Here is a 21,642-nt window from a genome sequence, read left to right as displayed (position 1 = left end):
TGTGAAAAATGCTGTTGAACTTTCAGAACTCTAAATCCTTGACTGTGAGGCAGCTGTTTCTAAAAGAGGATAGAAACAAATTCCCATCGTGTTCACTGTGTTGTTTAGCAGGAGATACATTGATTTATTTCTTTAGTCTTGTGTAAAAACATGCATGTTCTAAATAAAAAGTTGACTTTAAGGTGGTTGTTGTTGTTGTTAATGTATATAGCTATCTAGAAAATATCATTATTATAATATAATTGCATGGCACTTGAAATGATAAAAGCAATAATGGAAAGTGACCCAAAATGTGGGAAAATTATGCTGTGGGAAAAATATTAAACTTGAGCTCTGTCCCTCCTAATGACTGGTTTGCACAAAATATACATTAGCAGCCTGGCACTAGGCATAAACATGTAATTACTGAAGATACCCAAAAGAGCAATTATAGGGACAGTAACACAACCTTACTAAAGCTGTTTTGGTTCAAGAACCAATAATTAAAAGTGATGGTAAATAAATGGGATTGCTCAAAAAATGAAAAGAACCACCTGTTTACAAAGCTTTACTAATAATTTACCACCACTGGCGTCTACTTTGCTCCTGCCCCCTAGAAATGCCCAATCCCATGCTGTTGATCTGTCAACCCTGTCTGTATGGACATAACAGTGGGTGATACAATAACCAAATTATCAATATTGTCTCCATTTTAAGCTGCTGGAACTGGAGTTGTGTTTTTCTGTTAAATAAAGGCCAATCAAACTACTACTAAATCTTGCACATTAAGCTTAAATTGTATTAAACACTGCATTAGTCGTGGATATTAGAAAAAGGAGCTCAAAATAGTGTAGTCGACAACTTAACTGGAAAAGAAATCTGTGCTTCTGACTTAGTCAGCACACTGAACAAAATAGGCCTGTACTCACTTTCCTACAGATGATATTTTCACAGCTGCGGCATAAAAAAACACTATTTTGTGGCCTGTGGGGTCTGAAAAGTTAACAGACCTCGGCACACTGGTGTTATGTTTGTTCTCATTTCAAGGTGAGCTGCAGATGGAAGTCGCCGATGTGTCTGTGGGGGTCATTCGAGGTAGTCCATGACTGAGGTGAACCCTATGCTCTTTTCCAAGCTAAAATACTGGTGTGGTTATGTTATTTATATTGGTTATAGTGTTTGTCTATAATATGCAAGATTAACGGTTATTATATATATATATATATATATATATATATATATATATTATTGTCTCATTATTTATCACTTTTCATATTATTCAATTTGTCACTCATTGTATGGCTATAATATTCATATAGGCCTTATAGACTAATATTCCTATAGGTACATTTAAGTAAATCCATCAAATAAACAGTCCAAAGTGCAAAGTCCAAATTTTTCCTTAAGAAATATAGTAAAGGTATCAAGTAGCACAAAATGGAAATATTCAATAAACAAGTACCTAAAAATTGAACGTCAGTAAAGTAGCCTACTTAAGAAAATAGGTACTTTCCACCACTGACAGTGACCTTATTTCAACTTTATGGTTTTCTGTTTGATCTCAAATAGTGCAGTATCGTTTTAATTAACGTTTTAAAGTTATCTTCTCAAATATATAATTACTTTACAACAGCTTACTTCTTCATTTGAATTAGTGCAAACATATGGGGTAAGACAGTGATTCCCTCTTCTTGTGCTTAGGCTTTAAAAACCATTCTGACAGTTTCAGAAAAGCACGTGGATCACTCAGCCACAACTATCCTTGCCTGCTCTCAACTCTCTTAATACATCCACGCTCTCAACCGGTAGAATCTCGCGATGGTCTATAATATTTTTTTTTTTTACTTTATTTCTTATTTCGAAAAATAGTTTACAAATATTCAGTCATCACAGTACGTAATCATAAAAGACAAAAATATGTACAAATAATATAATCTGAAAATAAATATGAGGGTAATAATCTAAAAGAAATAAAGTATACAAAGGAACAAAAGAGACAGACTTTCGAACTTCGTTAATAATATAAACAGCAAGAGCACTTAAACAAAGAAATTTAAGTAGACATCAGATATTAATATATTGGATACCAAGAGACTCAAAGTACATGTCAAATTCAACCTGGAATAGTCTGAAGCACGGTGTTGATCTGGAAGATTTTGCCTTATGGATGTGGAACTTACCTAATAAAATAAAGAGATTTACAATATTACATACTTTCTATCTTTACATTCAAAATAGGTGCGATGGTCTGTAATTTATATGGCGCGAGAACAAGCGAGGCGGGTATGGCTATGGCAGTCTTGGAGGAAGCAGCAAGAAAGGAAGTGACGTTGTTGCTACGTATGCCTCTGTAGTAAGCGACGGTCCTATCCGACATCCGATAGGTATAATTGGAAGCAGCGTGGTCAAGGGCACCGGCTGAACGAGACAGATAGGGAGGAAGCAGCAAGGAGAGGAACCTCGTGTCAAAGCCAAAGGCTTATTAAAGGAAGAAGTCTGTCGTTTTGAGCTGTGTTGAAGACAAGGTGAGAGTTTTATCTGTGTCAAACAGCTGCAACATTTTAAACGGCGCCGGAGAGGGATTCAAGCTTGTTGTAGGCTACTGATATATATATATATATATATATATATATATATAACGTTAACGCTACAAGATTCAGATCTGCGTATAGACATAACGTTAAGCCTTCGTTGTTCTTTGGAGAGTGTGTTAACAAATGCCACATAAATCGCATTTTTAGTTTACTCCATTTAAGTAACTTTAAGTAATGTTACCCTAATGAATGAAATTCTAACGTTGTCGTGCCCGAGCATGTTCAACAAAGCACACAGCAGCGTAGTCGGTTACGCCACCTGTCACTTTTTTTTTTAAGACATAAAAATGTCTTAAAAATTATACTGCAGAGAGAAATCGGTAGCGTGGGTTATCACGTTGCCAATGCAACAAGGGCGCCATAACGAGGGAAGCCAGTGGTCACGTTCAGCTGAGGGATCTGCTCTGTGCTGGTGTTAAATACAGCTTGCTTCTCTGAATGACCCTTCCTGCTTAGGGGTAACCGTGTCAGTAGGCAGACATTATACTGACCTTGACAGGCAATAATATGTTATTGCATAGATAAGCTACATCTACTACAGTCTTCATAGCTGTTAGACTATGTAAGTAATCCTAAATGTCTGTCCATATTTAGGTGAAGCTATAGAGCAATTTGATGCTCAGATGCGTCTCAGAGACGTAATGTTAACATATGGTAGGACTGGAGCTATATTTGGTTATGGATAGTTTGTCCCTAAGGCAGTATAGTGTGGTATTAATCATTACTGGAACGTTCAACACACACTGTTCCTGACTAGCAGGTGAACTTGACAAGCCTGTTTCCTTTCAGTTTGTCCTGAAAAGAGCAATTAATTATTCTTAGTCTCTTTGCATGTAAGGTCACACACACTTAAAACAGTTATACAATTATTTAGTTTATGAAAATACCTGTTTGCAGTTTTTAAAGTATCTGTTGTTGTTGTAGTAGTACTAGTAGTAGTAGTAGTAGTAGTAGTAGTAGTATAAGTAATTTGAATGTATTTTTTACTGCCTCACATTTTGATAAACATCTTCCACAAGGTTTAGTGTGTAACCAGCGTTGCAATATGGGAAATGTTAAATTATCATACCAGAGGCTTGTGATCATCATATTTTAAATAAAATGATCGTACAGAAGTCATAACAACGAGAACCAGGGGCTCTACACCTTAACGAAAGCATTGACAACGTTGTTTGTGTACCCAGAGTTTACTAAAATAGGTTTTGAACCACTCACTTGTTTCCGGCCGCAGTGATTTTTATCAGTCAATCGATTTCCGAATGCAACGTAACAGGGAGGAGAGATGGAAAGCTCCTAAAGCTTAATTCCATATAAATGCACAGATTATTTCTTGTTGTTGGTATTGGAAAAACAATATTGACTTTGTAGTTGAAAAAGGAGCCTCATATGGAGTCCGTTCATTCTCATTCGGCTATCGACTCGTTTTGACTGCCGAGGTGCTAGCGGCCGGAAATGGGCTACAGTGAGTTGTTCAAAACCTTTCTTTTAATACGGTAAATCTTAAAAGTGGCTATTCCGTCCTAAACATGCTTTTAAACGAAAGTTTGACTCTGGTACATTCACAAAAAGACCCTAGGTTGCATTTTGGCGAGAGTTGCGCTTTAAATCTGACAAGACCTCTATTGTCTCCCCTGCATGGAATAAAACCACAGCCTGTGTTGCTCCTATAATTCAGAATGTGCAGCTGTTTTAATATTTGTGCAGACTTACACATGGGATTTGCCTGCCTCACTGTTCTACTTCTGGCTCTTTTTCCCATGAGCTATTTGGAGCTTTTCCCCAGTGTGACTCTCACATGATTTGGCTCGATGGTGTTTTTAAGCCCCCCCAACGTCTCCTTCCAGGCAGCGCTGTGACCGTTGACTACAAGGCACCTAACCTTAACCACAACCATTGCCTAATCCTAGTGCCTTCCAGGCAGCGCTGCCTGGAAGGAGACATTTGGGGGCTTAAAACACTGATAAACCATGATTTGTTACTTCTCAATGACTCCAACGCATCCCTGACCCTTCTCCTCTCCTGCTGCCCCATTGTTCTTTTTTTCTCATTTTTTTTGTCTCCCACAACTCACTTTTTTTCTCCCTCGACAATGTTTCCTACCCCTGTCTCTCTGTGCCTTGTTCTTCAACTTGTTCACTCTCCAAAGTTGGGTGGAAACATTTATTTTGCAAGAAGCCTATAGGATTAGACCAATTTGTGATTTGTAAGTGTTTTAATAGGACTTTTAAAAATTGTAATGTTCATGACTATATTTTGATTTTAGTTTTCAAACCATTTAATTTAATCTCGTCCGAGACATGGGTGCACATTCTGCTCAAAAAAACTTTTATTTAAAACTGCGCTATTTCCTCATACTTTGCATGTTTCCAGTTAAGGCTCAACCACTAGTTGGACAATCTTTTCCCTTAATTGTATGGCATTTGGCTCCAGGAACGCCTCAGAGCTCTTACTGTAACAGGAAGAAGGAAATGAAATTTTCTTGGTATGATGGGAGTGATCTTTTATTTATTTTTTTTACCATAAGTACAAATCACTTCACGCTGTTTTTATGAAATGTAAAAACATATTGTTATTGCATCAGTTGAAGAGCTCCCAAAATGCCAGATAAGAAGGCCGGTTGTCTTTTGCAAGCTGGTTTTACACTTAAACACAAAGGTGTATTAAGAGCCTGACCATTTGCTGATGGCAAAGCCCTTTAGACAGACGGGCTAGGTCTTTGACACTATAATAATAATTATGTTAATAATCGTTATGAAAAATGTATTTGTGGTTGCACTGAATAGTAGTAATTATGTAATGGTGTGACTAAATTTGTTTAACTTTAATGATCATTAGTAAATGGTCATCTCAGCAGTTTAAAATGCATGACTACCTTTGTGATTGCATGCATGTTTGAAGTTAATTTAGTGAATGAGTGTGATTGATTCAGTTATTATATGAAGGGGGTTTTTACCTCTGACTTCTGCGCCCCCTATCAACGACCCTCAGCGGAGTTCATAATAGTTCTGTTGTAATGTTAGAACAAAAGTCTTCTTGCCACAGCTTTCATAACCCACTATTGATGAAGCAACGGCTAGGCTACTTTTTCTTCAAAGGGCTTTGTTCAGTTACTAAAGAACACCATGACAAAGCCACTTTGCAACACATTTCTCCCTGGAAACCAGAGAGAAATTCACCTTTCAAACGCAACAGTGATATTTAATCTGTCTGCAGGACTATGCAGTCATTGAAGTTAAACATAAATGTTTAAGTTCAACTTCTAAATTAGAAACTATTTCCAGTCTCTTGCATGCTTCTTTTATTTGGTTTTAAGGAAGATTATTTCTGAAAACAGGTGAGAATGGCAGACTGTTTCACAGCCTTTATTTTTTATTTTTTTTTCCTTGACTACAAGTGCTCAGTGTGCACATGAACCCTATCCAATATCATCTCTTGTTGAAGCTTGGGTGGCTGTGCTGTCTTGCCCTCATTCAGCATGGCTGTCTAACAGGCTATGGCTTTAAGTGTCGCTCCAAGAAGGGCGTAACTTAACTTGGCTCTTACTATCTCTTTTGCACACACTTGGCTAAAATGATTCAATGGAGATACAGGCTGTGCCTCTTAGTTGTGGTTCAGAGAGACCGCTACAAGAAAATGTAACCCCTCATGGACATAAAGCACATGCTATCACTTTTTAGAGTTGTAAGTGTCTTGTTTGTGCGTGTTCCTTTTCATTCTTGATTTGTGTTGTGTTTTATATTGCTAATATCCATAGGTCTCTCAACTGAAAGTGTAGCTAATCTGATTAAAGTATTGAGGCCCGGTATGTTTGGTATGTAAGATTATAGACATAGCTCTGCCTACCTTTAGAGAGCAATTAGCTTTACAGGGCAGCTAAGCCTTATCTGATGCCCTTTTTAGTGTCTTTAGGTTGTGTTGCAAAGCAGGCTATGAATAAGAAAAACTTAAGTCTATTTTTATTTTTTGAACATAAGTTAACTAGAGGAAGAGGTTTTCAATGGGATGGCGGACAGCAGCTTAAGGAAAATAACCGATAACCCAGCCACCTTTTTTAAGGCAATTTTCATTTACAGACTGAAAAACGTGGTGCGGAGTTGTGGTGTTTCCTAACCGTTTAGACTTGCAGTGAATAAAGAGAAAACCTGCACTTAACCTTTTCACAGGCATTCTGTATTCATAGTTGGATTGATATTGTGATGTTTGCAGAATTTCATTAGTGTGATATTATCGGTATCGTGAGCTGTGTATTGTCTCTGGTGATGCCCACCCCCACCCCTCAAGGTTGAAGAAGTCAAGGGAGTTCTGAGGTTGTTTGAAAATTAGCTGTACTTCATAATGCCTAGCATAGCCAAATTGTTTTCCAAGCTAAGTTATTGTATGGCTGAGTTCCAACTAGGGCTGGGCGATAAAACGATAACGATATGTATCGCGATAGACACGTAATCAATATCAATAGAAAATGCGTTCGATAAAACGTTTGATAACTTGTTTTTCTTCTTTGGAAGAAACCAGAAGTTGCGACGCAAGTTTGGTTGCATGAACAAAGGCACTCACTCTCTGGTAACCTAGCAACGTAGGGAGTGACACTCTAACAGCCAATCATGTAACAGTATCAAGTTTGGTTGCGCCACATCGCTCTCGCGTGTTGGATTCTACCATTCTACAATAACAGAACCGGCGGCGTGTAGCGATAAGTGGAAAGTGAGTGCCGCAGCGAGCGAGGAAATTGTTGATAAAACAGGAAAAGTCAGTATGGCAGTTTTGGGGATTTTATAAGTCTGACCGTCGTCCCCACCAACACTACCGCAAACTTGTTTTACCACCTTAGCCGCGCTCATACTTTGGAGCAAAGCCGTATTCGCCAGCAACGTCCAACAACATCTGCAGCTGCTACACCGAACAAGTAGCAGGCCGCCATGGAGAGGTACTCTGCATCAGCGCCTTACTAAACGCTACAAAGAAATAACGGAGGCAGACGTGCTGAGCACTGTCCAGAAGCCAGGTTACCAACCTAGCACTAAACCTGCAGAAAATAGTTCTTTTCAGGTTTCTCTATGTTTATATTTAACACTTTGCACCATTTTATTACACCTTATTAAGCAATTCTTACTTATTCTTTCTTCACTCTGATTTTAGACTTATGTTTACATTTTGATTTCCATGGTTGTGTTGACATTTCTGCTTTTATAACTGAGGGGATTATAATCAGAGGAAGGTTAAGTTTAAAATAAAAATGTTTAAATTTAATATATTTTTCTCCTGGTCCTTATTTTAAATAGGTCATAAAAAATATCAATAATTATCGATATCGACCGATATGAAACTCTTATATCGTGATACAGTTTTCAGCCATATCGCCCAGCCCTAGTTCCAACATGGCGGCACCCTCATTTGCTTTATTGACATACATTTAGGCTACATCCACACTACTACGTTTTTAATTTTTAAACCATAAACGCCAGAGTAGTGTGGACGCGAAATGTAAACGTAGCAAAAGATATGCCTTTTTAAATGAATGTATTAGTGTGGATGTAGCCTTAGAGTACATGGCTAGGCTTTTTATCCATGCTGTCTTGGAAGCATGCTGTTGGAGCAAGGCCATGCTTTGGTGCTGCAAATTAGTGCAGGGCTGCCTGATTGTTTGTGTCCCCTTGGCATTTGCTCTCAAGCTCTCCTCACGCAATGTCCAGTTTGGGATCTCCTTCCAGTGAAGCTTGTAAATTGGCCCATAGGGATCATTAAGAGTTTCTTTTTCTGCTGTTTGGCTGCACAGCATGTATCATTATCACTCCAGGCAAGCTTGGCATCTTTTTGTCCATTTTCAGTTTTAGCTTTACTTTTGTTTCATTACAGAATAAACTTAACATGTGGTCCACTTATAACGTTGTGAACCAAATTTGACCATGTTTAGAATATGTGATTTGTGCTTGAGCCTACTGTCAACAAAGCAGTGTTTTATTCAGTCCAAAGTTCGGTAAGTGTGGTAATGGTTTAACCCATGAGGCTGTATAATTCTCCACTACAGGGCTTGATAAGACAATGGTTGTTTTGAGACATTTTGGTCTGTTTGGTTATTCGAAGGTCAGGGTAGGAGAGGAGCGCTCTCTCAGTCAAATCATCCTGTATGCACACTATTACTGGGATTAAGATTGGGTAAGAATTGCATTGCTTATGGCTTAATACATTAGTTGGTTGGTGTAAGGTGGAACTTCATAAAATAAAAAGCTAAATATTTTGCAAATCCTTTGAATAGGTAGGTCTCATTTTCGGTCGCACTCATTTTTGGTAAAAAGGGCTGTAGGCTGGAATTTGAAAATGGATTAAAGGTTGTTGTGCAGCAGGCACTGGTGTCCCTTCTCCAATGCATATTTAAGAATACTAATAATAATGTTTAAGAATACATTGCAAAACCGTTTTGAACAGAGCCCCCTGTAGCCAGGAGATGGAAACAAGGCAAAAAGGCACAATTACCTAACCGGGTTATGTGACCTTTTGTCAATGATGCACTGTTCACAATTAGACAGCCTTTCTGTCCCCATTGTGTTTTCTACATCTACATTTTTGCCCAGTGTGTATTGTTATAAAAACATGGTTTGACTTTGTACTGCTTCTATTGTTAACTTCCCTTTTTTACCAGCCATATTTTAACAAAAAAAACAACCCATTGTCCTTTTTAAATGCATCTCTGTTTCCTTAATATCTGGTGACATATTGTGGTCATTTTTTGATTTTATACAGTAAATCTATTACATATTGCTCCTTAGGTTTAAAGAGCCCCTATTATTATACTACTTTTCAGTGTCATATTTGTACTCTTGGGGTCTACTAGAATAGGTTTACATGCTTTGATGTTTAAAAAACATTTTAGGTTTCTCATACTGCCCATTGCTGCAGTGCCTCCACCTGAAACATTCAGTTTGAGCTGTTGACCTGTCTTCCCGAAAAGCCAAGTCTGCTCTGATTGGTCAGCTGGCCCACACCTATGGGCAGATATGACAAACTGGGCTGGCATTCTAAATCAATGACATCATTAATTGAGGAATTTCAAAAGGGAATGTGGGCGAGCCGTTTTTAGGCAGTTGAGGAAAAAGTGCTGTCTGTGGGAGAGAAAGCTCCATTTGGAGTGAAATGTGTTTTTTGTACTTCATACAGCTATTGCATACACAAAAAACTATAACACTCTAAAAGATAAAGAAAATCCAAAAAAGCATAATAGGGACTCTTTAAATATTTACATTGTATTTGGTTTCTTAGTTATTGGCTAATATTGTGAATGTATGTAGTCATGAAGTGACTATGCAGTGTCAAATATCAATCAATAGAAATCTTCACTGAGTGGGCAGAATTCTATACTGTAATATTGTTTCTCTTGCACCTTAATGTGCATTTATAATGGACATGGTGATTCTTCTGATATGTGTGTGATAATATGTATAAGAACTTTCAGAAAAGTGTGAGCTATGAAAGCAAAGTGGTTCTAATTAGTAGGGGTGTGAATCTTCACTGGTCTCACGATTCGGTTACGATTTATCCTGTCAACGATACAATTCAGTATCCCGATGCATCACGATGTGTTACCTCCTCAAATTTATTATATATTGCTACACATGGTTTTCATCAACAAATTCAAGCGGTCAGATGCATACAGTATGACCATCCATTTTTATTGCATCTGCTCTTAAAAAAAGACCCTTCCTGAATGTAGCAGAGTCTGAACACAGCAGACAACAGGCAAAAACAAAAAAAAAGCAGCGACCGAAAAATCAACAAGAAACATCAATAGGCAATAATCGATTGTCTGTCACTGCATCGATGCAGAATCATCCATATCCGCATCGCAATGCATCGATGCAATGATTAATTTCAACACCCCTATTAATTAGTAATTTGAATCCTAAGAAATAGATAGATGAAGCACCTTACATAAGCCTCTCTCCTGAGGGCCATCACATGCGTAGCTCTTATTGCAATATTTAAGAAAATATACAGAAGACTTGCATTTCAGGTTTTGTTCCTCTGTTAAATTGAAACCTTGTTTTGTTTGGCACCTCTTTCGAATCGAAAGAATCATTATTCTGTTATTGTATTCTGGCAATGGAGTTCACATGGAGGCATGGAGTCTGTGTTGACCTGTGCTGGACACTGGTCTTTTGTGTCTAGGAACAGTGCTGCCTTTCAAGTTAGCTGCAAAGGAAACCCCGTGGATATTTGGATAAGAGGTGGGACATGTTCTTTGGACACCCCATTATTCCCAGCATTGAAACCCAAACACACTGTACACACAGTAAAGAAATACAATCTTATAGTTCAAAATATTTTACTTAAAATCTATCATTTTGAGTATAACATCCCTTGTAGGCTTAAAGTATTGTTTATTTATAGCTATCAAGTCTACAGGGGATTTGTGTTAAATACCAAAAAGATAATTTAGGTGTAGTGTTAGTTTTAGAAACTGTGAGCGACGACGACAACAACAATCAATCCATCTTTGGGCCTGATGCTTCACTAATACTTTCCTCCTTTTTTGTTTCCCATTTTTAGATTGATGCAGCAATGGACCAGGCAAGGTCAAAGATATCCAAAATTGTGAGTATTATAACTAGTCTTACAACCTAAATCCTAAAATAAGAAGCTTTGCTCTAAGGAATTATCTTCCCCATTATTACCATTTGAAATGAGTGTTATTATAAATGCCCATGTTGCATAATTGAATGTGTTTTCATCTTGGGAACAAATAATTATTACTTGACATTTTATCAACTGCATGCTGAATGATTATTGGGCAGAGTGACTTGAGAATATTTTCGGTACAGTTAATGTTATATTATTTACGGGTAAGTGCTTGATGTGAATCAAGTGGACAACAAATGAACTTGCAGCCATTGCTTACTGACGGCGATCCCAGAAAGTTTAAGCAGCTTGAAAATTAACACCATGCAGTCCTGGCTCCACCAATGGTGGACTACTTCCTGACAGACTTTAACTCAAAGGGCAAACTCAACATTACATTACTTCTCGATTTCCCTTTGACGGATCCTCGAGGTAGGAGATTGGCTGTGTAGTGCTTATTATTTTATTTTATTCTTTTTTAGCTCTTAGAAAGCAACTGCTGTAAGTTAAATTGGTTATACGTTTGTTTGACATTCTATATCAATGCATATTTATTAAAGAGATTTTAGATGTATTTTGGCACATTATGAGGTTGTGCTTGTTTAGATTGTCTATGTGCTTAGGCCTGAAAGCCTTACCGTGATTTGTCAGAAACGTAGACGTTCGCTGAGAGTTAAATGTTGTGATCACACACACACACACACACACACACACACACACACACACACACACACACACACACACACTGAAAGGCTAAGTTAAATGTGCTACTTTGTTAAACACAATAAGAGTGGGTGATCACAAATGTGAAAACAAAACTGAAACTAAGCTCTTTTTTTGGGTTTTTTTAATTTATTATGGGGTATTTTACTACTTATTTTACTTTAAAAAATACAAAAAATTCTTCAGATTATGTGCTGTAAACTGTTTTTTAAAACCACCATGTAGTTTTTAACAAAGGATTCCTTCACTCCAAGAAACTTCTCTCAGAACTTCTGAGTTTTTTTTTTTTTTTCCCCGATAGTAAGTTGTTAAATGCTCCATTGGAGGGACTTCCTGATCCTCTTGCTGGAGTAGGAAATGGGGTTATTACTGACCAAATAAGCATTTTATAAAGGATTTTATTAGCATTAGTAAAGTCATTAGCTACAACCTGGATACCCTTATTTATTTAAAAAGTGGCTCATTAGAAAGCGGTACCATAAACTATTGCTGATGTTGGAACATTTAAGGATGAATCTTTATACACTCACATCTATAATATACATCATCAGGGAATAATTGTACAAACCCCCGTTGGTCAAAGATTCCAGCTAATGTCCTGCAATCATAAGTTACTATGAATCTACTAAAAAAATTAATAATAAACCATATTTTCTTCTCATACCTGCATCATTCTTTCATTACAGTTTAACGGAGAGCCACACTCCTACACGCGTTTCAACCTGACCCAGAACATGGAAGGCGATAACAGCCAGGTGGAGATGAAGCTGTCGTCTGACATAGACGAGGAGGCCGGGGAAAATGGTGTGGGAGACAACCGCAATCACAACTCCAACCGCAAGCCCTACGTGGCTCAAAAGCTTGGACGCACACCGAAGAACCTCTGCTTCATGGCCGCCGCTACCCTCCTTATCTTTATTATCGGTAAGAGTGGGGCAAGACACTGAACCCTGAATTGCTCCCTCTCTGAGCAACACAGAGAGACTAAGGCAACCTTTTATAACTAGAAGTCAGGCTTTGGCATGTAGTAGTTGATGCAATGAAATATAATTTACTGGATGTGTCAAAGAAGTTTCTCGGGCAGTGAACGGTATACGTAATGTACAGTACTGTCATAGTCACTTGGTGGTATAGCTTTTCAACACGCTGACTGTGTGGTTTAGGCTGTAACTTCATGCCTTTTAGTTTGTCCTTGGGTGTGTACTGCCCTTCTCTCTGTCGGTGCAGTTGTTTCTCTCTCTATCCCTTGTTGTTCCTCATTTGAAGCCACTGCTACTTTCAGGGTACTTGATTGGCTACTTGGTTCATCGGAAGAAGGACTTGGCTCCCACCTGTGCAGCCTCCGTGGTTCGTTTTGATGAAGCTGTTGCCCATGAGACGGGTGCTGCATCCCTCATGGACTGGGACGATGTCAAAAAGCTCCTCGCTCAAAAAGTCACTGCTGCCAAATTTGAACCTGTCTTTCGGTAAATATAAAACCCACATTGTAGTGAGGCAAAATGTCTATTTGTATTATGATTTTTAAAAGAGAGTCATTGTTTCCTCCTCTCCTAGTGAGTTTTCCAGTGCCAACCACCGGGCTGGTTCTCCAGATGATGATGCTCTGGCGAACAAGGTGATGAAGAAGTTTAAAGAGTATGGCATGAAAAGCTGGACCGATGAGCACTTTGTTAAGGTTCAGGACCCCCCAGCTTCTGGCTCCAACAGAGTTGTTTTCAAGAATGGGAGTGCTATGCGTCCAGAGGGATTCCTGTCCTACAGTGCCACTGGAGAAGTAACGGTAATCTGAGCTTAATTAAGTAAATCATTTTTTTGTTGTTGAGTTAAGTAGAAACAAAATGCCGTAAAAGTATTTTATTTTTATTTATTTTTTGTTCCAGGGTGCTGCCTTGTATGCACATTACGGGCAGGAAAATGAGTTTGCATTGCTGCAGGACAAGAGCATCAACCTGACTGGCAGGGTCATGCTGGTCAGAGCTGGTAGGATCAGCTTAGCTGAGAAGGTGGGTGGTTTTAGAAAGAAATTCAGTAGGACTAATATTACTGTAATTTTATTTCTCTTTTATTTCCCTCACACAAAGTAATTTTGCGGTTGGTGACAATAATTTCCATGACCTTGTTTCCTTTTTTGCTTACAGGTAGCAAATGCTGCCAAAATGGGTGCCTCTGCTGTGTTGATCTACCCAGACCCTACTGATTACTTGATTTCAGACACAACTCCGCTCTTTGGACATGTAAGTGTGGACAGTTTAGAAGCAGAATATTGGAAGATGAAACCCACTGGATAGACATATGGTACATATTTTGTTTAGTGTATTGATGATATTAAATGCATCAAACAACTTGTAACACACCTATTGGTTCCCTGCTTAGTTTGTATTTTGTGCTCGTAAAGCCTGTATAAGAGCATGTAGGATGATTTCCCCCCTGATAATCTTGGGTGAAAGAGTTTAGAAGTAAATTGTTTTTTTCCATATTATTTTCTTAATTTTTAATTTAGAAGCTGGAGGGTAAGGCTCCAGGCTGCTGAGAAGATTACTCGGGAACACAAAAGCATTCAAAATGTCACTATCATAGCTGTTGGCAAACTCGGTAAAACGTCTCTTTCCATCTAACCATCTCCTGTCCGCTTCCCACAGGTCCACATGGGTTCAGGGGATCCCTACACCCCAGGCTTCCCCTCCTTCAACCACACCCAGTTTCCACCTGTCCAGTCTTCAGGCCTCCCAAAAATCTTGGCTCAGACCATTACAGCAAGCATGGCTATAAGCATTCTGAGGTAAGGCTCCAACATGCTGTAAACCACCTGAAACAATGCACTTATATATTAAATATTTCTCTTCCACAGTGATTGTCTACTACAGTTGACTCAGTGGTATCTTACATAGTGTTAATGTTTATTGTCTGCATCCGACAGGCAGCTCGGGGGTCAGGATGTGCCGGCAACGTGGGGTGGCGTCAACAAACTGGGAGAAGAGAGCGATCTTATTACTGTGGATGTCAAAAACATTCTTACTGAGAAAAAGATAAATAATGTCTTCGGGGTAATCAAAGGCTTTGTGGATGCAGGTACAATGAGATGTTTCTTTACCATCAGAAATAAACTGTGATCGGTGTTCTGAAAAAACATAATGAAGGAGCTGTCTTTTATTTTTAATTTTTTTTTTTTTTTTTACTGTAGATCGATATGTGGTTATCGGCGCCCAGAGGGATGCATGGGGTCCAGGTTTTGCTGCGTCTACAGTCGGCACCAGCGTCCTCGTTGAGCTTGCACGTTCCATTTCAGAGATGGTGAAGAACGGTAAGTCTCAGTGGCAGCTGATTATTAGTTTTTTAATGTAAAATAGTGCCAGATTGTGACTTAAATAACATTGCTGGAATGGATCTACACTTAATATCAGATCCTACCTGATGTTAGTCATGGTGCAGCTGAAGAAAGTGGTCAAAGGATATGCACAGTCAAAATCTGAGAATTTTCAATTTAGCAATGGCACTGCTCTTTTTGTTAATATGCATTTGTTATCTGCTCAACAGACGGATTCAAACCAAGGAGAAGCATTGTGTTTGCTAGCTGGAGTGCTGGGGAATATGGGAGTGTTGGCGCCACCGAGTGGTTGGAGGTGAGAATTGCAAAATGAATTTCATACTAATGGTTTTCTCTACTGCATTTTTCTTGATCAGCAGTTTTTATGCTGTAACAATATTTTAACTGATTGGTGTTAGTACTCTTCCTTCATTTTGTTTTTGTTTTTTTTGTTCTTCTATATCCAGGGTTATGTTTCCTCTCTGAGTATGAAAGCCTTTTCCTACATCAACCTGGATAGAGTTGTAACAGGTATTTACTTCAGGTTTCTAGGCTATTAAATATTTAACAGCTTCCCATACCTACAATATAGCAGTATATGCGAATGACTGGCTGAATATAATTCTTCTTTTCCAGGACAGAAAGGATTTAAAGTGGCAGCCAGTCCCTTGATGCACAGCCTGATTGAGAGCACTCTGAGCGAGGTAAAATCCACAGCTGAAGGGCTTCTCGGTGAATCGGACTTTGAATACGAGCCTGCAGTGTTGTCATTAGTTAAGGACTTTTATCAATTTGTTTGTGAATGTTAAGATGTACTGTAACGTACGTATGCAATTGTCCTCTCCTCAGGTGAAGTCCCAAAACAAGGCTGAGACTCTTTCTTCTCGATTTGCAAAGGGCAACTTTGAAACAAATGTGTAAGTGTGACCAGGCTGTTGGTCCAGTCACATCCACAGTGTCTAGTCAGTGTTTATACATCCCCATGGCATCCAAGCTGTTCTCACTAGTATCAAATCTGCAGCTGGAATGTGTAGGATAGCTGTCATTCTCATGTTCAGCTCATGTTCACTGCTATTCTTTTTTCCAAATATTTACCTACATCAGGATAAAGCACAGCTAAAGTTCCATTTTTGCATGTGTTTATTCTCCAGGTTGGTGCCTATGACGTTGGATAATGCTGCATATCCTTTCCTTGCCTTTTCTGGCATTCCCTCAGTCTCATTTGGATTCACCTCTGATAACTCAGTAAGTCATCCTGTCGTACTACATTAATCTTTTCGAGCCAATAGCCATAGCCCAGGGCAACCTTGTACATTGAGCCATTACGTTAAAGTTTGGTTCTCTCTCAGGTAAGGCTGGGCAATATATCGATATTATATCGAAATGAGACTAAATATCATCTTAGATTGTGGATATCGTAATATGGCATAAATGCTATTTTCCTGACTTTTGAAAAGCTGCATTACAGTAAAGTGATCATTTTCTGAACTTACCAGACTGTTCTAGCGGTTCTATTATTTGCCTTTTACCCACTTAGCCATTATATCCACATTATTGATGATTACTTATCTAAAAACTAATTGTAAAAAATATTTTGTGAAAGCAATAATAGCCAACCCTACAATATCGTCGCAATATCGACATTGATGTATTTGGTCAAAAATATCATGACATCTGATTTTCTCCATCGACCAGCCCTACCCTCAGGTTTCCAAGTTCTTTGGCACAAAGCTGGACACCCGGGAGAAACTGAACATGGTCACAGACAACCAGGTTTCTCAGCTGGCTGAAATAGCGACCCGGTTCGCTGGTCATATGGCACTGAGGCTGGTGCATGATCATCTGCTGCGGCTGGACGTGATGAAATACGACAAGATTATACGTACTCGCGTGGCTCAGATCAACGTGAAAGTCATTTCTGTTCAGAAAGTGAGTGTCCCGTTGTTTTCTTGCTACAGTTGTTAGGGTTGTTACCTTTTCAAAGAGTCTGCATTTCCATGTCATGTCTGTCTGCATAGAGAAAAATAATCAACCATTGAAATTCAAGCTTTAAGTAGCCAATTTACCTGTTTTCAATGCCTTTTTATTGATTTTGTTGCTGTTTTTGTCAAATTGCTGCTTTGATTATGTAGTCTAACCCTTATGTGCCCAGAAGAAGCACATCCCTTTTTTTGTTTTGTTTATTCAGAACACCAGATTACCCCTGTGGATGCTATGTGTGCTTCCAGATGCAGCCCAGGCTGTTGCCCAAGGACCTGACAATGCAGTGGTTGTTTTCGGCCTCTGGCTCCTACGGTCGTGCCTCTCGCAACCTGGCATCAGACATCCAGAACAGTGACCTGGAGGACATCGAGATGTGCCGTATCATTAATGACCGCATAATGGCGGTAAGACCTAGACTAAATAAGTTCCAAAAAACTATATTATTGCTGCATATTTGTGGGTATGCACTTCTGTTCAAATCTTAACATTCCTTAACTGTGGGGTGTCTTGAGAAAGGAATAATTAGTTTTATGTGCTTTACTGTTTAGGCACTGAAACCCTGTTATCTTAATCAGTGACAGATACGAGTTTGTTTATGTGACACCCATTCCTCATAGTAAGACAAAGTTGGAACAGTTTTGGGTAATTCACATGAGAATGTCTGTCTGTGTTTTGTATTTTTGTCCTCTCTTTTCTCACTGGTTTGAAGTGGGCGGGACAGTTTGGAAAAGGTGATGTCACATACTTCTTTGCACCAATCAGTATTTGGCAACATTTGAATCAAAATAGGAACATTTGTGAGGTTGGTTGCTAATTTTGCCAGGTCACTGTCGATCAAATCTGCATAAACCACACCTACATGGTCCCGATGAAGCAGATGAGCAGAGTTTTTGAGTGTTTAACTGAAAAAATAAGCTTTTTTTTTTTTTTTTAGTGTCGCATATTTAATGGTACAGAGAAATACTTAATTTTTAATCCTTGAGAAACCCAAGTTTTCGTTGGTTTAAAAAACTAAATTCTTTATCATGTTGCTGAAGCTGTCTTTTCTAGCCGTGAAAATTAACAATCGCCTGCACCTTTTTATGAAGTGGCAAAGAAGAACGGCATCAGTAAATATTTTGACTTTTTTTTTTTGTTTTTAACTTAACTTGGAGGTAATTTAAAGAAAAAGTCATCAATGCAAAACTGTAATCCAGTGAATTATTTAAAAAGAAGAAAAAGAGCTTAGCCAATTTCCTTCTTTCATCATCATTTTTTTTTTCCTTCTTGTTTCTGTACTGTAGGTGGAAAGGAACCTCCTGTCGCCCTTTGTGTCTCCCAGAGAGAATCCTTTCCGCCACATCCTGGTGGGCTCCGGATCTCACTCTCTCAAGGCTCTGTCCGACCACCTGGAAGCCCTCAGGACGGCCAACCCCGAGGCAGACGCCAACCTCTTCCGCAACCAGTTTGCCCTGGCGACCTGGACCATTCAGGGCTGTGCCAACTCACTAGCAGGGGACGTCTGGTCTTTGGATAATGAAATCTAAAAAGTAATTTGCCCCTCCTCCCTTGTTCATAATTTGGCCCTCTTATCACAACTGGCAGTGTGAAAACTAGTAGGCAGTGATGATTAAGTTAATTTAAGCGGATTGAGGAAATGCGGTCAATCACATCCCTTCCATAATTTTCAACATTTGAGTGATGAACTCCTCGCCTGTCTTTCTGCAATTCTACATAAAGCAAAACCCTAATGATAAAAATGTACTTAAGCAAAGAGTTGGCAAAAAAGTTTAGTGGGTCATTTTGCTCTTTTTTTTTTTTTTTTTTGTCCACTTTGGAAAGACAAAAATCTTCAATCATTTTAATGTGGTATTTAACTGCATTCTGATTACTTTGGTGCTAGTAGCAACTACCTTGAAAGGGCCATGTTATCTGGCCGTACTACTTAAATTAGTGTTACCCTAGTTGAATGCAGTGAAATTGAGGTCTTTTCAGCACAGTATCAGGTCACCTCACAAGCTGCGTTTGCAACCTCAGAGGTGAATAAAACACAAAAGGCCGATAATGTACGATATTATAAGCTGATGACTTTCCATCTGTTTACCATAATCATTACAAATCAAAACTGCTGATATTTCCATTGCTGCTCTAGCCTCGTGTTCAAACCTGAGCCGGTTTGTATTGGTAGCTATAATTCAAACGGTGCTGAAATCTGCTACTCAACTCATTGTCAGATATTCAGACGTTACTTTAAAAAAAATAAAAAATAAATAATGACTCAAGATGAATTAACAAGAACATGTGTTGCACAGAACACACCTAGAAATAGATTTTGGACAATCGGCTGTTACATGGCATCGTTTAACACGCTGCATTAATCCTTTAAGAACGGTCCTGATTAAATGCAACAAATAAAAAAAAAAAGTCAGAAATCTCTGTATGCCTTTTCAAAAACCAAGGGAGAAGGTCTCCAACCATGTGGCACTGAAACAGAACGTATGTCTATTTATTGTGTTATTTATTTATCAGTGGCAGGGTTCACTATAAATATTTTTTTTAATTGCCTTTTATAAAAAATAGTGTAATTATCGGGAGCAGTGCCTTCCATAATTATGACAGTTATACTGTCGAAATGACAAAAGCAGCATCTGCTTAAAAGAAGTGTACATGTTGAACGACGGCCAGTACTGAACAATCGCAGAACCCTGCACAACTCTGAGGTGTTTTTTTTTTTTTTTTTTAACTGACAGGATTGGTCTTTTCAGGCAAGGCTAGCTCACATATCACACCCTGGGAAATATTTACACCTCTGGCTGTCAGTACTGGTCCTTTGGTACATGTGCACCTCTTGTCCTGACATTATCGGGAGCAGTGTCTTCCATAATGTGGAAAAAAAGAAGGTAGTTTTTGCCTACCACTGTGTGTCCGTATCGGAGGCAGTGCCCTCCATATTTCACTGTAGGAGTGGATGTTTTTATTATCGGGAACAGTGTTTCCCATAATGTGTGTATATATATACAGTGAATTGCTACACAGCGCACATCACGTCTGCATCTTTAGATCCCTTCTATGATGATTCCATGCTAATGTAATTTCCTCCTAAAAAAAGGTTTTAACATCAGCTCTTCTGAAAACATTTCCCATCTGCATCATTAGTAAGGTAAAGAAGCTGTCTTTAAATTGTTCTGGGTTTCTTTAGCAAGCCTTTTTGTCTCATTTTAATCAAATGCTGATAATGTGTTGTCTTTTCTTTGGGCTTCATGATATGGAACAGATATGAAATGTGTTTGGGAGCACTGGTTGTAGTGAAAAGATCACCACTTACTTCTCAATAATGGGTTTTGTTTTTGATGATTCGGTCAGTGTGAAAGTACATTCTACCTTCTATTTTGATGTGTTCATTCATTGTTGTTGAGAGATTTTCTTTGTGCCTTCTTGTTTCATGACTGCATTTAGAGCCGAGTTTCTACATACAGTACAATACTGAGTGGTTTTGGAGGATGTGTTGTATGGCTTGTTTTTTGTTTAGTTTTGACATTTCTTTCATTTTTCCCCAGTTGTCTGCTAGAATTAAAAAGTTGCACCTTTTTAGATAGTTACATGTATGAAAGTACAAAATCAATGTAAATGGGCTTTAAGAGTTACACACTGAATGTTACAGAAGTTAGCAGATCAGCTAAAGGACCTCGTTAAGTCTGTTCACTAAATGTTTTTTTTTTCCATTTTATGAAATGCCTCAGCAGAATTTAAGATTTGTTTCAGATCAATAACTATTATAAAATGATCTATTAACCATTCATAGTTTGAATGCTAAAAGTGATCTGCTGGTCTGTAATAAGGCATGTGTTGGAAGTTACATTGCTAATATTGGAATCTTGCTGAGATGCAAAAAAATTGTCTTTTGGTGGACTTTTAAAATTCCAACAATATGGATAAATGTTTGGAAATTGTTCAAATAATGCTTTTTATTTTTTATTTTTTTTCTCCTCAAACTGTACACATTTGCTTTGCTTCACTTTTTTGTTGCTGCAATAAACGATCACATCACATCTGTTGTATGATTTTTAGTCCAAATCATCTATCTGCCTCGTTCACTTTTAAACGTATTATAAAGCTATAAATAACTCTGTCAGGTCTTTGTTTTATATTAAACAATTTAAATTAAATGTTCATTTGGGAATCGATTTCAGAATAATTTAGTTGTGCACAGTCTCTTGGCATGAGCCACGTCCACAGTGAAATTAATGCAGTTCTACTTTTAGAACTTTTATTTGCATTGAATAGAGATAATCAATGCAAAAAACAATTCTGAACTCCATTACTTCCACAACATCTATTATTTTTAGGCAAACATCTGCATTACGTTGGAGCCTTAATGCTGCATAAGGTTTTGATTTATATAAGCAGCTAGAAGTGTACATAATGTCAATAATTTAAACCCACCCCCATAGGTTTTGCTTATTACTATTT

At 38.3% G+C, this 21,642-nt stretch overlaps 1 protein-coding gene across 3 annotated transcripts; it reads left to right on the top strand.

Annotated features, from left to right (window-relative positions):
* Positions 1–2,363: 2,363 nt before the first annotated feature.
* Positions 2,364–21,221, top strand: tfr1a (transferrin receptor 1a). 3 transcript variants are annotated; one of them, XM_039815200.1, is made up of 19 exons: positions 2,365–2,504; positions 10,734–10,792; positions 11,115–11,159; positions 12,593–12,830; positions 13,189–13,372; positions 13,461–13,686; positions 13,787–13,909; positions 14,045–14,140; positions 14,546–14,685; positions 14,824–14,975; positions 15,088–15,207; positions 15,441–15,526; positions 15,678–15,741; positions 15,847–15,914; positions 16,060–16,127; positions 16,362–16,455; positions 16,906–17,139; positions 17,439–17,597; positions 18,477–21,221. In XM_039815200.1, the coding sequence occupies exons 3-19, from the start codon at positions 11,127–11,129 to the stop codon at positions 18,717–18,719; spliced, it is 2,328 nt and encodes a 775-aa protein (XP_039671134.1). In that variant the 5' UTR covers positions 2,365–2,504; positions 10,734–10,792; positions 11,115–11,126; the 3' UTR covers positions 18,720–21,221. The 3 variants fall into 3 exon arrangements, with proteins under 3 accessions (XP_039671135.1, XP_039671134.1, XP_039671133.1); XM_039815201.1 differs by lacking the exon at positions 10,734–10,792 and having other exon boundaries at positions 2,364–2,504; positions 17,399–17,597; positions 18,477–18,614; XM_039815199.1 differs by lacking the exon at positions 10,734–10,792.
* The last annotated feature ends 421 nt before the right edge of the window (positions 21,222–21,642 follow it).

The sequence above is a fragment of the Perca fluviatilis genome, chromosome 11, assembly GCF_010015445.1.
Source record: "Perca fluviatilis chromosome 11, GENO_Pfluv_1.0, whole genome shotgun sequence".
Taxonomy (NCBI): Eukaryota; Metazoa; Chordata; class Actinopteri; order Perciformes; family Percidae; genus Perca; species Perca fluviatilis.
Note: the sequence above shows the minus strand (reverse complement) of the source record. Positions and strands in the feature narration are given on the sequence as shown.